Source organism: Dufourea novaeangliae, unplaced genomic scaffold (genome assembly GCF_001272555.1).
Source record: "Dufourea novaeangliae isolate 0120121106 unplaced genomic scaffold, ASM127255v1 scaffold246, whole genome shotgun sequence".
Classification (NCBI taxonomy): domain Eukaryota; kingdom Metazoa; phylum Arthropoda; class Insecta; order Hymenoptera; family Halictidae; genus Dufourea; species Dufourea novaeangliae.
Window position 1 is genome coordinate 530,152 of NW_015374139.1, and position 15,311 is coordinate 545,462.

General features: G+C 34.2%; 4 protein-coding genes across 4 annotated transcripts; 1 reads left to right on the forward strand and 3 right to left on the reverse strand.

The window, feature by feature from the left end:
- Positions 1-89: 89 nt before the first annotated feature.
- Positions 90-788, reverse strand: LOC107191288 (DNA-directed RNA polymerase III subunit RPC9). The gene is made up of 3 exons (XM_015580285.1): positions 716-788; positions 345-615; positions 90-197 (listed from the first exon to the last, which is right to left on the reverse strand). The coding sequence occupies exons 1-3, from the start codon at positions 721-723 to the stop codon at positions 90-92; spliced, it is 387 nt and encodes a 128-aa protein (XP_015435771.1). The 5' UTR covers positions 724-788.
- A 1,585-nt stretch (positions 789-2,373) lies between these two features.
- LOC107191344 (serine/threonine-protein kinase unc-51) lies at positions 2,374-6,977 on the forward strand. Its single transcript, XM_015580361.1, is given in 12 exon segments — positions 2,374-2,808; positions 2,924-3,016; positions 3,346-3,396; positions 3,509-3,776; positions 3,853-4,087; positions 4,185-4,499; positions 4,576-4,845; positions 5,217-5,470; positions 5,562-5,930; positions 6,003-6,130; positions 6,211-6,346; positions 6,625-6,977. Coding segments are annotated over 12 exon segments (2,283 nt in total). The 5' UTR covers positions 2,374-2,718; the 3' UTR covers positions 6,699-6,977.
- A 119-nt stretch (positions 6,978-7,096) lies between these two features.
- On the reverse strand, positions 7,097-8,515 carry LOC107191381 (translocator protein). The gene is made up of 4 exons (XM_015580410.1): positions 8,348-8,515; positions 7,874-7,891; positions 7,552-7,764; positions 7,097-7,483 (listed from the first exon to the last, which is right to left on the reverse strand). The coding sequence occupies exons 1-4, from the start codon at positions 8,453-8,455 to the stop codon at positions 7,289-7,291; spliced, it is 534 nt and encodes a 177-aa protein (XP_015435896.1). The 5' UTR covers positions 8,456-8,515; the 3' UTR covers positions 7,097-7,288.
- A 1,466-nt stretch (positions 8,516-9,981) lies between these two features.
- Positions 9,982-12,471, reverse strand: LOC107191362 (transmembrane protein 120 homolog). Its single transcript, XM_015580388.1, has 6 exons — positions 12,314-12,471; positions 11,375-11,493; positions 11,144-11,302; positions 10,963-11,055; positions 10,658-10,875; positions 9,982-10,568 (listed from the first exon to the last, which is right to left on the reverse strand). The coding sequence occupies exons 1-6, from the start codon at positions 12,380-12,382 to the stop codon at positions 10,159-10,161; spliced, it is 1,068 nt and encodes a 355-aa protein (XP_015435874.1). The 5' UTR covers positions 12,383-12,471; the 3' UTR covers positions 9,982-10,158.
- Positions 12,472-15,311: the final 2,840 nt, after the last annotated feature.

Consider the following 15,311-nt stretch of genomic DNA (forward strand, 5'->3'; position numbering starts at 1 on the left):
TATACTATTTCCATGTTTATTATGAATAAAATGTACATAACGGATATAAAATATTTTTAAAAAATGTATAAAGACAATACTTAAACATATTACCCATTTTTCTCATCTTGCTCTTCTTCACCTAAATAACTTGTTATTACCTGAAGTAAAGAATCTACTTCTTCATCAGACAAGCGATCTTCACTGTCTTCCACAATCTACAAACATGCATTATGTACATTCAACTGTTATATATAATCAAGTAGGACATAATTAGAGATGGGCATATAAAAATGAACCACTAATATTAATTCAAACATATCCAAAGTACAGAAGAAAACATTACATTGAATATACATTAGTACCAATTGTATTTCAAGTGGTGTCTTGGGGCACACGTTTAAAAGAGTTAACTTTTCACATTTTGTTAACTTATAAGGTTCCATTGCTTTTAGAAAATCCCTGATTTTTTCAGGTGATTGCCTTTTACATGGGGTTTCCTCCAAATACCTTATAGTCTGATAAGTTATAGTTGCCAACTGATTCTGTTTCATCTTTGGCTTCTTATTGGCTTTTATATTTTGCAACATATCCAAAACTTCATAGTTGCTTAAGTATGCGGAACATTCCTTAAGCCTAAAATAATTAAGATGTTTTCAAACATCAATGCTCTAGTTCTAAACAAATGTGTAAATTCTAAAGAAATTACAAAAATAAAAACAAAACTGTTACTTACACTTCCATATTGAATATGCAATCCAAGTTTACTTTGCTACAAGTAATTCAATTCAAGTAATTTTTTATTACTTCAATATAAAAGGCATTACAATTTATGAGGTTATGTGCTTACATAAAATGTAATACCTGTCTGAATACTGTTTACATATAACCAAATTTATTAAGCTATTAATCATTCTAATGCTCGGCAATAACATTTACTGTAAAAAAACATCCATCATTACGGTTTTGTTATAAAAGGAGCATTCACTTTATAAATGGTACGATTTATTTAGATGGCGCGCGGTTAACAAAGCATAGCTAGGTGTGTATGTGTGTATATATACATACATAATCTGTAGCAACCAGCGAGGTATAGAATAGCTGATGTATGCGTATTCCTGATGTATTCCATGTATTCTAACCTCGTCGGTGATGCCAATTGATGCCACTAATCGTAACAGCAAAATTTAAATTTCGCGCCCAAATATTGTTACTGATTTCCTTATGTGAATCATGTTAAAAATGTATTTGTGTTAGATTTTAGATTTAATGATTTGTATTGATAATCAATTAAGAATAATGCAAAGTTCATAATGACTCCAGAAAATGTACTCAAATATTCTAATATGAACGTTCAAATATTTTGATAGTGAGAATATATAATTATAATGAAGAATTTCATTGTTACGAAACAATGTTGGAAGAACGATGAACAAAGACTTGTCATATTAATTCGAAAAACGAGATTCGATCGACTAATTTTTATTTCTTGATATCTTATTAAGATCTTATCGTAGGATTTTGAAATCGATTGAGAAGCCATTGAACTGTTCTATGCATATATATGTGATTTGTTATAATCACATTTACAGAGTACAGTGAATGTTAAGTATGTGAAGATAACATTGAACTATTTGTCTATAATGCATACGCGTGCACGATAGGTGGTGCGCTCTACAGTTCACAGCTGACTGTAGTTATATTTTAGATCTTCCAGGGCTGCATACTGAATATTTGAACCCCTTCTAAAGAAATTAAAAGATATGTTTTTTTTATCTTATTATTTTTGACTGAAAACGTAAATATTCGTTCGTAGAAGTCAGACAAAAATTAAAACTATTTTATACATCAGTATTTCTGAAATATAATAAATGTTACTCGTTCACATATACATACCTACAAAATTTTATGCACAATAGCATCTTTAGAATTATGAATAGCGATATTTATGTTATGGGTAAAAAAGTATCCTATATTCGCTCAATTTGTCCCGTTCGCACCATTCGTCTTCCAAGCATTAACAATAAAGATATACAACTATTCTAAGCATTAACTTTTCTTCTTAGAAAATTTGATTCAAGAATCTTTTGGACCGAAATAGCCGTATGGTTTAATCTATTATTAGCAGTGGCATGCCTTGCCTTACAGGATACACCATATACAATTCGATTAGAAATATTGTTGTCATTCGTGTGTATATAAGATTTTATTAATATTTAAGCAAGAAGAAATTACGATGAATATTATTGACGAAGAATTAAAAGAGGCCATGCCTGAGTTTCTGTGAAAATTCATGGGAATCTCGGGATTCGGGTCCTCTGGTGTCGTGGTCACGTGCCTGTCGGTGTTAACACGACCTCTATGCGCGATCGTCTGACATTTTGCGACGGCGACTGTACGACACAGTGGGTGCTCTGTCGTGTTTTGTGTTTTGGAGCATACCTTGCCGTCGATGTAGTGATACAAGTTGATGATTACTGAGACTACACGGGGAGTGTACAAAATGTAGACCGACATAGTGATTCCCAGTGAAAACCGTGGAAACGTCGTTAATGACGAAGGCAGAACACTCCACACGAGAGAGCACATCGTTCGGGCCGCGACTTTTCTCACAACGCGTATCGATCTTTTCATAGGCGATGCATCTTCCTTGCCTGTTCTACTGTGTTTGTAAACTATTGATCTTGCCCATCGAAGATCGGTGAAACCTCCTCGATCGCCAAATCGTCAGGATCAAGAATGGAAATCGTCGGCGACTACGAGTACAACACGAAAGATCTGATAGGCCACGGCGCATTCGCCGTGGTCTTCAGAGGTAGACATCGTAAAGTGAGTTCTTCTTGTATTTCTCTCGATCTTCAATGTTGATCATCGATGATTAAGCCATAGGAATGATTCGACATTGGTTATAACTGAAAGGACAACATATTCCTTCTCTTTGTAGAAACCAAATTTTGTGGTAGCAATCAAAAGTATCACCAAAAAGAGTCTGGCAAAATCGCAGAATCTGCTTGGGAAGGAGATCAAGATTTTGAAGGTTTGTTAGACAGTATACAGCCCTTAGACTGCTGAACGTTTAAGTAACGACTTTAGTTTTTTACTTTGTGTAATTAAAATACATATTGAGAGTAAGCGAGATAATCATTGCTTGCATGACACCTGACGCATCAAATATGTGCCACATGTATGTCTGTGCATACCTTGTCTTTATTTAACTTGCAATGAATTCATTTTATGAATAATTCTATCGTACATGGAGGATCCTTATCTTATTCTTCATAAATTGTTTGAAAACTTTGAGTTAAAAATCATGCTTTTTTAATGAGAAATTATTGTTTTGTTGTTGATTAATACATTATATTGCAGGAACTAACAGAATTGCATCATGAAAATGTTGTTGCATTATTGGACTGTAAGGTCAGTGTAATATATATTTTCTTTTATGAAACATTGAATGATTCTTTTATTTAATTATGCGGATTTCAGAATTGTAGATGTACAATAATACAATTGCAATTTTATCACTTAGGAGTCCAATCATAATGTCTTCCTGGTTATGGAATATTGTAATGGCGGAGACTTAGCTGATTATTTAAGTGGTATGTGTAGCAAAAAAATTTGTTATCAGTGTATTGAAATGATATCTACAAGAAGCTGAAGGTTGCATATACTCACTCTGTGATTTCAAATTTGTTATATTTATTAGTAACATAGGGACCTTAAACCACAAAATATTTTGCTCAGTCACAACTGTGGTAAAGCATGTCCGCAGCCACACCAGATAACATTAAAAATTGGTAAGAAACTATTGGATTGATTTGCATTGGAAATGTAAATTATCATTTCTAAAATACGATTTTTTTTATATTTCAGCGGATTTTGGTTTTGCTAGGTTTTTACAAGACGGTGTAATGGCTGCAACACTATGCGGATCACCAATGTACATGGCACCTGAAGTCATAATGTCGCTTCAGTATGATGCAAAAGCAGATCTTTGGTCTTTAGGAACAATAGTCTTTCAGTGTCTTACCGGGAAAGCGCCGTTTCAAGCTCACACACCTCAAGCGTTAAAATTGTTTTATGAAAAAAATGCAAACCTTGGACCTAAGTATGTCAGAACATATAAACTATACTATATAGTGAAAGATTACACTATTTGTTTGGCGCATAATACATTTATATTCTATTCCAATTTGTTACTTTAGGATTCCACCTGGAACTTCACCTGAGTTATCAGATCTTTTAATGGGTCTCTTAAGGCGTAATGCCAGGGATCGTATGCCATTCGATGAATTTTTCGGACATCCTTTCCTTCAGGGCTCTAGAGAAAGCCCGAGTCCAGTTCCCGCTGAACTTCCCGCTTCTCCAGGAACGCTAGTAATCCAAGAAGGAGCTACAGCTGTTACAAGATCAGAACCAGAGACAACAAGTCCGTGTTCCAGTCCTGAAGATGACTTTGTACTTGTACCAAGTGATCTCAGCAGTGACACAGACAATAATCCTAATACGCAACAAGTCAAGTAAGTAATTCAGTCATACCCTGTAATGTTATGCCAATTATATTTACGACATTATTTCATTGTGAATATTTACTAGGTATATCAAACAAACCAGTAGAGAAGCAGTAAGTCCACCAAGACCCTGTTTCTTACCTATTTCGGAACCAATTCCTGTACCGTCTCAAAGAAGTATAGCACAGCCGTCGTCTCCTTCGACTAATATAAGATCTGGAAGCAGTGTTGTTCCACGTTCTCAACCAATCAGTATGAAACGAAGCGTGGATTCCCATAGGAGTCATGCTCCTGATATTGGCTCTCTCAGTCCACCTAGTGTTCAGTTTGTGATTGGTACACCACCTAGCAGAAGGTATACAAATGTTCTTTCCGCAAATTATTTTATTTATTTTGTATACAGTACTTTAATATCTTTTATAACACGATGCGATGAATTGGTTCCGAGATGGTCCAGCGCCAGTTAAAACCGTGTTAGTCAAAATATTATTGTATGCAATAGGTGATTTTATAATCCGAATGATATAAAATGTTTTCAATTCAGCAACCATCTTCGAATTAAACGGCGGTAATATTGAAGTGTCTAGAGAAGTCTCCACAAAGTAGCAAAGTCGTAAAAGCAAATACACTCATTTTTACACGACAGTTACGTGTCCGAAAAAGTTCGTGACAAAAGAAACGTTACGAAATTGTATTACTGTATTATCTAATTACGATTATCTTCAGATTAAGTGAAACGCCACCACCTCCAAACACATGGCAGGTTAGTCCTGTTGCGAGGCATTCGCATACTTCCAGCGGAACGTCGCCGTTGAGACGTTCTACCGGAAATAACAGTGCATCCTCGCCATTGCTGACAGGTCCGTTGGCAGTGTTGGGTTCCCCTACGTCTAGAGCATTTCAGGATAACAACAACACATTGAGGCATTCACCTATCATTCCTTTCGGTACAAGGGCCGTCACTCTTCCTGAAATATCTGGTAATTATTTTGTGTCTCATCTTGAAACCATGCTTTACTTCTATTATCACAGAATAATAGTTTAATAATTTGTTTTGCATCGAACGTACAGAGGCGGGTAGTTTCCAAAATCTTCTGCCGGAAATCAATCCTACAGCGAAAGACGATCGTCCGTTAACGTTCATCGCGCCTGAGCTCCCGGAGGAAACATTATTAGAACGAGAACACAACGAAATATTAGCGAAATTAAACTTTGTCGTTGCCTTGTGCGAATGTGTATGCGAGGTTGCGAGAACAAGAGCAGGTCCTTTGGGTGCGCCCTTAGGAGGCATTGAACAAGCAAGCAACGCAGCGACAAGGAGAAGGGCCGAGCAAGTAATTCTGCTTGTTAGAGCACTTCAATGGCTCAGTTCTGGATTAAGTCTTGCGACGCAACAACTTAAAGCTGGACGGTTACAACCGACTGCCAGCGTTAAAGAAGGTAAAATTTCACACGTTAATTTTACTTATCACTTCGGCATTTCATGTTAATAAGAGCTTGATCACGTTCTAGTTGTGAACACAATGAATGAAAAATTCAGATCGTGTCTCGCAGAGTGTAAGCAGCTGAACAGCGCTGGACTTCTTCACCAAACAGGAGCAACAGCAGATAAAATCCTTTATAACCATGCCATACAAATGGTAAATATTAACACGAATCTGATTTAAAATTACATAAGTATATACATACATGAATTTTATTACGTACATTTTTTCAACAGTGTCAGTCGGCAGCACTAGATGAATTATTTGGCAATCCCGCGGAGTGTTTCCAGCGATATCATACAGCACAGATATTGCTGCATTCTTTGTCGCAGCATGTCAGTCACAGTCAAGATAGAGCTCTCCTTATTAAATGTAATCCACTTCTTCTTGTATATTTACAGTGTACCATTTGAGAGTCCACAACAGAATGTACTATAACAAAAAAACCATACGCATTAAAATGGGTGACGAAAAGAAATACCTTTGTTAAATTGAATCTTCGTATTGATAACGTAAAATTGTCAATTACCAGAATGAAAATTTTGTTGTGGACCACCGTGGGGGGCTCATTGAACACAAAAAACGTGTTAATTGAATATTTGTTCACAGAATTGTTGATGAAATAGAAAATAATTTTCTGTTTATTTCAGATAAAGATGCTGTCGAGAAACGCTTGTACGTACTTCAACAGCAAGGTTACATTTACGCAACAGATCCTACATAGCGCTTATGAAATACGGCAGCAGGATACAGCGACCCGCCCAAACCCGTACCGTATTCCATACCTCTCTTGTGTAAGATATTCTGCCCTATTCTGTATAAAAGATGTTATTTCATTGATCATACTACAAAGACGACATTGTAGAAAGAGAAGGCAAAACTAAGATTTAAGCGTAATATAGTGAAGTTTTGTTAGATTTACGCAGAATAGGGTGGATTACCCCATGAAAGAGTACGAAAGTGATTCTTCACAGGTTTCTTTGTATGATTTTATTAATGACGCGAATAATGAATTATAATTATATATGTAATATATATATTATATGATGATATATATATAATGTATATATTATAAAATATACATATATATATAAATATATATTGTAATGTACGTATGGTTGATTAACTAACTTTTATTTCATATCAAACAATAAAAATGTGTATACTAACAGCATTGTGCGTTCAATGCGAGGCACATTTTCTTATCGAATAATAAGTGGTATAATAATTACAAACATAATGATATGAAACATTGTTTCAAGAGGTGTCACTCTAGATCAGTGTTTTTTTTTGCTACTAAAGTGTGGCTCGATATTATTTCATCTTTCCATCTGTGACAGCTTCTACATTTGGCTTGTTATCTCTGTAGATCACATAATTTAATGCGGTAGCAAGCGAAGTCCATACAAAGTAGGGAATAATCAAACAACCAGCAAGTTTATTCACTTTGTAGAATGAAATGGCCATTGCTGCAGTGCTTCCCCACAATAACACAATTTCATACAAGGCCTAAAAGTACAAAAGTTGTAAGTAATTGGAATCAATAGTTAGTAAAGATAACAGTCACTTCAAAATACCCATTTCACGTTTTTTAATCCAAAATATATTGGTGACCAAGCCCAATTTAGTAACAAATTAGTTCCATAAATAGAAAGTGGTAATGCTGCCCTTTCAAAACCATCACCATCTTTCCATACTAAATATGAAGAATAACCCATTGAGCAATACAAAGTTGTCCATATTGGCCCAAACATCCAATTTGGTGGAGTCCAGGATGGTTTCTTTAAAGTCTATTTAGTACGAAACAAGACTTTTATTGTTTAATCTTATTGTATAATTATAAAAAAAAAATTATAGGAGAATCAATGTACATAAAATGAAAGCATATTTGTTAAATACCTGCAGTTTCCTTTCAATCTAACAGATAAATCAATTATCTTATCATATGGTATATACATAAACTGATTTAAAATTTTTTAACTGCAGTTTAGATTGTTCTTAAAAAGTATACCGACAGTAGTTATCAACGGATAATGATTAACTAACAATCGTTTTTTTTTAAATATATAAGAACATTTTCAGTACATATTAAAATTAATTTTCGATCGTTAACTTTATTACAACAATTACATATGGATAAACTAAGCGTGTATCTGAAATGACGTAATTAAGTTCATAATATTATAATAAACTAATGCTGACCTTGAAGATTCATTGTACATAATTATTCATATTTTTTGTATTGTTTACCATACCATGACAATGTACAATTAACAAGTATGTCAACTGAATATTACACTATACTTATCGGCTAAATTTATTCTTGTACGTCACTGAATTTTCGTACTTTTAACGACTGATTAATTTAATTACCTGATACCAGGTATTTACGTTCCTCCTGGTAAAGTATGACCCAACCCATCCTCCAATATTTGGATGAATGACACCAATCACGATCGGCCAAGAAACTTTTACAGGCATTTTTTACTTGCAGCAGGAGCTACGTATGTACTTCACTTTCGTTGGGAAGTAAGTATGTATTTATCGAATGTCGATATCAGAGTACGCACAAGTAAGCGTATTACATATTACGTCTGACGTTTCTCCAGTAGTGTAACTAGCATAATGGGAAAAGACATAGACGTACTTACTTATACCGGGCTTTTGCTTATTAAATCTGCCGACTTACGATACGATATCCTAAGTTTGTCTTGCATCTGTCATCTACACCGATAACAATGATTAATATACTATGCAACACTATTGGCATTTACACAATGATGCAGTTAATATTACAATTGGTTGGTTGATTGTATCAAATATTGAACTCGGTAATAAAAGACTGTAGATACCGGAAACTGATTAAATAACAATTACTAAAAAACTTGGTCTTTTTAAGATAATATCTTTGTAGTCAGACTTAAAGTCATATATTATAACAACCGTGTATTCTTAGCAGCTGATAATAATCAGGACTTCGTTCTTACACAGTATGCCCTACATTTTGCACTAGGTTTCGTAAGGAAAGCGCTCGTTCCGACGATAAACTTCCCTTAGCAGTAAAACTCGAATGAAGATGATTTGCATTCGTTTCTCTACCTAGAATTTTACACATTTGTAACATGTTTTCAAAGAAAGAGAGTTATGTATGTCCATAAAGATTGGAAAGTTTCTATTTTATTTAATATTAGGCGAGTGATATAATTTTTATTTACACATATAATTTAATAAATACATTAAGAACAAATAATAGTTATGCTACATACATTTTTTAAAGGGCCATGCAAGAAAACTCATAAATGACTATTACAATAGCAAAGTGAACACTGAACATACAAATGTGTGCGTGAATACATTATGTTAGTCTAATTAAATAATCATAATATACATATATGCAAAATAGAAGTTTAAGAATTATTGAACCACCGCACACGTCTATGTAGATACAATTTTACTAGTAAAAATTCAAGAAAACACTACTGACTTTTCCAGAAGAGACATTTTTTCAACTTGCCTGAATAAAACGACCAGAAGTTTAAAAAATGTATCGTCAAATTAATTTACTCGAATATTTAAAGGTGGATTGAGAAATCCTCTAAAATTATAAGCTCATAAATAAGCTAAAAAAGTTTAATGTATCATTTCCAGCATGAAATCGGTACCTATTTTTAAATACATATATATTAATATCTTGAGCTATGCTTAAGTTATATTTGTATTTCACACCATGGAATTTCGAAAACAAAACAGTAAATGCACATTAACGTTTGCACGTCTTATCAGCATTTACAAAAATAAAATGTTAGGCGATAAGCCAGAAAGTTATTAAGTTTCTTGAGATACGAAAGGATATATAAAAGGAATACTTTTGAGGAATTTATTCCTACATTACAACAATCTAAAACACCTGTTACTTAGTCTTGTGCTTAGCGATAGATGTAGAAAGACGTTGGTATGTAGAGGAAAGAATCTTGTAAGACATTTCGTCTACTTTTTGGTATTCTGTGCATTTCTTCATTCGGAACTATTATGTTTGGCTACTTGTTTACTCAGACTACATTTAACTTCGTATTCCGCAGGTTTGTTCAACGTATTCATTGTCTGTGTATCTATCTCATTTTTCAATCAGATGTTTCCCATACTCGCCCCATTAACCAATACATTTAATGCATACTATTCCGAGTTCAATCAGATTTTTCATCTTTCACATCCTTCTCTCCATTTACCTCTCTTTTTTTATCAGGTCTGGATGCAAACACTCCAGGAAGATGATCTCTCATACGTTGTCTAAGCTTTTGTGGAATCACTATGATAGTTGTTGCTGTGTTACCCAGGAATAGTACCAAGAACATTGCACTGAGGAGTGGAACGTGCCATGTAGCTTCTGGGTGGGATGTTAATGTGTATAATACATATGCATTGTACAATTGAAACAGGTATCCGGCAAAAAGGAATGGCAACAAAAACGACAATCCACGCCACATCCATGAATGGAAACCTTCGATAGTGATATCCATATTGTGTCTTTCACCTAATGCTTTCAAGCGATATAAAACACCGCGTTGATAACAGAATTGCAAATACTGTACGACACCTGCAGATAAACATCATAATGTTCCATTTTTCACTTCTTACATGAAAAGATTCGTATTAGTTAAAGAATTTTAAAAAGAAGTAGCTTACTAATATACACGTTGAACCACATAAATTGTTGTCGAAACGCATACCATGGCCCTGTGTTAGGCCATACTAGCAGAACACCAGATACTACAGTAGAAAGGAAATGGTGAAATCTCCACCAACCTTTGATTCTCGAGCCATTTACCTTTAATATACTCTCCCGTATTGTCAGTGTGCAATAGTACCAGACTAAAAGGAACATAAAACTAAGTTCCAAGGTTCTGCAACACACATCATTATTAAACATTAATTATTATAAATACGGTAGCTTTATCAAAAGTTTAATGTAGAAATAATTAATGTTTTACCTGACATTAGTTACTAGATTTAACACAGATAGAATAAAACCAATTACAGACAGGATTAATTTAAACTTTTCGTACTCATCTTTATATTTGAATCTGAAAAATATTACAATGTAATTTAATCATATATTCTTCAGTACAATTTTCTTTTATTCAAAGAAATGCTATTACATTTCGTACATACTTATCACTCTTATTTAATATGGAAACATTAACACTGCCTAAAATAATTTGGAGGTATGTGCCATTTCTTTTTGGCAAACCCTGTTCTATTTCATGTAACTGTTGGTGTCTTCTTGTCATATCTTTGTCTAAACTTTTTCGTGCTTCGCTGGCATGTAATCTAAAATTTATCCGATATTTCTGATAATTTGAAAAGTACAACTATAGTGAATTCATAAAAATGTTCACTTACTGTTTGAGTGATTTCGATATTACACCCATTCTGTACTTCTGATGAGAAATACCTTTTAAACATTTTGCTTGGAGCTCACTTACTTCCTCTAATTTTGCAAGGTATTCCCTGTTTAATGCCTGAAAGCATTATAGAAACATTATTGTTATTAACAAATACTCTACAATATATTCCTGTTCTTCTACATATGGAAGAATTATTTGCTTACAAGGAAGTTTGCATAAGCCATTATTATTTTTACTATATATTTAGAATATTGTAACTTCAAAAAGCCTGAGCCTCAAGCTATGAGACACCAAAGAATAAAGGGAGAAATACTGTTTACAAAATCATTTAAAAAAAAAAACAAATATTTTAAGAGTAATGAATTTGCCTTGTGATTTCAGACATCAATATAATGAATCATCTGTTTAACTCAGCACTAAAAATATCTTTATTGTACACCTGATTATTATCATTTGAGCATTCCAAATAACAATCTTTATCTTCTCTTTCATTACTGTCATCAACCTACTAGAGAAACATTATCATCTTCTTTGTTATCCTTCTTGGTATTTTGTATTACTATTTTTTGAAAGCTATCATTATCACTGTTACTATTAATACTTTGTATTAACCATTGCTTTCTACCCGATTTTCTTTTTTAATAATACCTTCACTAAATCAAAACCAAAACTGATCCTCAAACATCAATCTCAAAGACTCAAGTGACAATAAATAATAGTTTTAAAATATTTTCGACAAGTGAAACAGCATATTTGTAACATTTTCTGACTGGTGGGTTTAACGGGGCCTCCCCTTAGTCCCTTTAGGATTAAACACCGGTCTCGAGTATCGTTAGGGATAAATAAACGGGAAAACCTAACCTCGAACAAAATGATGGAACGCGTTAAACCACTCCAATGTTAATACCCTGCGTTAACGAAAATATTATCTTACTTCCAATTCCTTATAATCTTGTGCTAGGTCGTTCCAATCTTTCAAACAAGACTCGACGTCGGTGTCCATCGTGGCGAGGAAAAAGATGATGGCCAAGACTAAATATTTAAGAATTCAGGTACGTAACGGTCGATCGTGTTTCTGCGACCGACCACTTCCTCGTGGATCCAGCGACAAAGTGCTCTAGAAGCAGTCTTGCAAATATCGTGATCTTCAAGGCCGACGCATGATAAGAGTGTGTTTCGAGTAGGTATATAAGAACATAGAGAAATAGAAGAACATAGACGAATATAAGAAAAATTCATTTAGCATGCAGAAGTTTATATACACAGGTACATATATTTCAAAAAGCATTTGAGCTACAAGTTTGAAATATTGACTACATATATATTCATAACACGTGTACGTTTATCATGAGGCCTCCGCCATAAAAATAGGAACTGAAAAATTGTTCGAAATTTCAGCTCTTTAGTCTAAAATGTTTATGAACGTGACCTTAACAGAATTAAAATCTGTTCCGTGTTTTGACATTTCGTTAAAAAAGTGTTCGAATAATATAACCCTTCCCGATCTCATGGTAGATCCTATTGAGGCGGTATATACCAATGCTCTTGGAAATGCTAATTAACGTCGATGAATAGAATACAAAATGAATTTCAATGCTGTGAATACACAGCGATGATAGCATTTTACGTTTCTTTTTGCCTCGTAAACGTAGACGCTTCCCCTTGTGTTTACGAAACAGAAATTCGTTGCTGTAATCGCGAATACATCACGGGCAAATTCGGCGTATTCGCACGTGATGAAATTTATCTAGATTATTTCCCAATATAACCAAATTTTACGTAATTCCAACGATAATTCCCGTACAATTTCGCGCATCAAACATTTTACTCTGCTCCCATTTCACATCTTCTAAAATTCTAAATAATTTGAAAAAAAACTGAAAAATTCCTTTTTGGTGATATTTTAGACGGAACAAGTTTGGGATTTTCTCTATTAAAATGACATGCACTTCGCGTTGTCGACGAGCTCGAATTTATGTATTACGATGAAATTGTAATACGTATGTAACTTACCGGACTTTTCGATCAACGAAGTATCTTTTTCTCGCAGATCCAAGTATACGTAAATTAAATAATCTAACCAAATGGGAATTTGCATAAACATTTCGCAATTTAGTGATTAACGTACAGTGTCTAAGAAAAAAAGCTTTGACCAATTACCCCTTACAGACCTTGCCCGAGTAAAATTATTTAATTTTTCTGCGTGCCCCATCGACAGAGTAACTTCATTCAATACACGACCCCGTGAGTGCGACTCTTTACTTCTGCATTGCCGCGTAACTGACAGTTTACAAAAGCGTACACTTGTTTTTTGTCTTTTCATCGTTCATTCACGCGGGCTCGAGTTACAGGACATGTAAATTGTCGCAGAATCTTTGTTTTCGAGGAGCAGAATAGACAGTCGGTAATTTTAACCGGCGTCCTGTCCTGTCGTATCGTCGTATCTCGTCGAACACGCGAATTTTTTCACGGTCGTTGACCAGGAAGAGGACGGGGTAAGGGGGGGGGGTGGTGAGTGAGAGAAAAAGAGAGAGAGAGGTCCACGGATCTGCGAAGACAAAAGTGTTATGCAGTCGCTGGTAAACAAGTTGTTTTATATTCAGGCCGTTTCACACCAATCCCCTGTATACCCTCAGCCAAGAACGGTTGACCTCTTGTCGCCACGGAAAATGCCATCATTCCTTGCTCAGCAGCCGAATTCATTATTTTCGATTTTAGCCGTTTATGGGGATCGGACTAGACACAGATTCATTATTCCAATAGATTACGGCCAACCGTATTTGCGTCGCATCAACATCATCGAAAAATTACAATCCTGTTTTAATGAGAATGAATACTGTACAGGGTGCAAATTATGGTACAACCGAGAAGCAGATGGTTTAACGTGAACACAAATCGAGAATGTAAAATAAAATTGTTTCGTACGAAAATTCATCAATTCAGAAGAGACGGTTAATACAACGACATCGATCCAAGATTTTATCGACGTTATTTTTTTTATGAAAGTAAGCCGTTTCTACTATGCTATTCAAAACCAAATAGTCCGGCTGGAGAGTATCGACTGCATTATTTATAAACGCTCTCGCCTCGTTCAAAGTCTTCTGGATTCATTCAACTTTGCAAGTGGCATATCTTTCCCGTTTATCTATGAAAATTTCATCTGATTCGTTTCTAGAAAAGTCTTCTTACATGCGCTACACGAACTGTAAATATACAAAAATAACTGAAATAGAAAAGTTGTACTGAAATTTCGTTCAATGACGCGATGAAATTAGAAAAATATTAACTTATCGTTTAAATGTAACGCTGGAATTCAGATTTCAGTGATTCTTAAGTCTCTGGTTGATCAAGGTAAATTTTACAATAAATCGTTTTTAATAATTCAATACATTTACTAAACTCCGACAAACAAGAGATATTTCTAAACTGTTGACTTTTCAATCATGTTAAAATTAGAACTTTCTTCTATCATAACGAACATCACTGAAAGATTCGAAAACAGGATAGACGAGAACAAGGACTGTACAACTTGTTTGAACTGTGACTATCTATTATCGCTGACAAGTATCTTTTATATCCAAATAATTGCAACTCATGGTCGAAAATATCGTGCATTTAGAGACGTTCCAGAGTCACGTAGCCCGTTATCAGAAAATTTACTTTGTCCTTTAGTGCAACATTCACTGTTCCAAAATAATATAAGAGCCTCTGTTTAATCGGAACTATTTTTCACGCTCGAAAACGTGATAGTATTTCATATATTGAAAAATTATTGAATAAAAAAAAAATATATTATTAAATAAAAATATCAACTCTTAGACAATATTCTACCAATGTCTTCGTAGAGCAGAAAAGATGACAATAAAAAAATGATTGTTATCCGAACAATTATTGTTTAATTACCATAAGAAATTGTTGTTATTATTATGGCG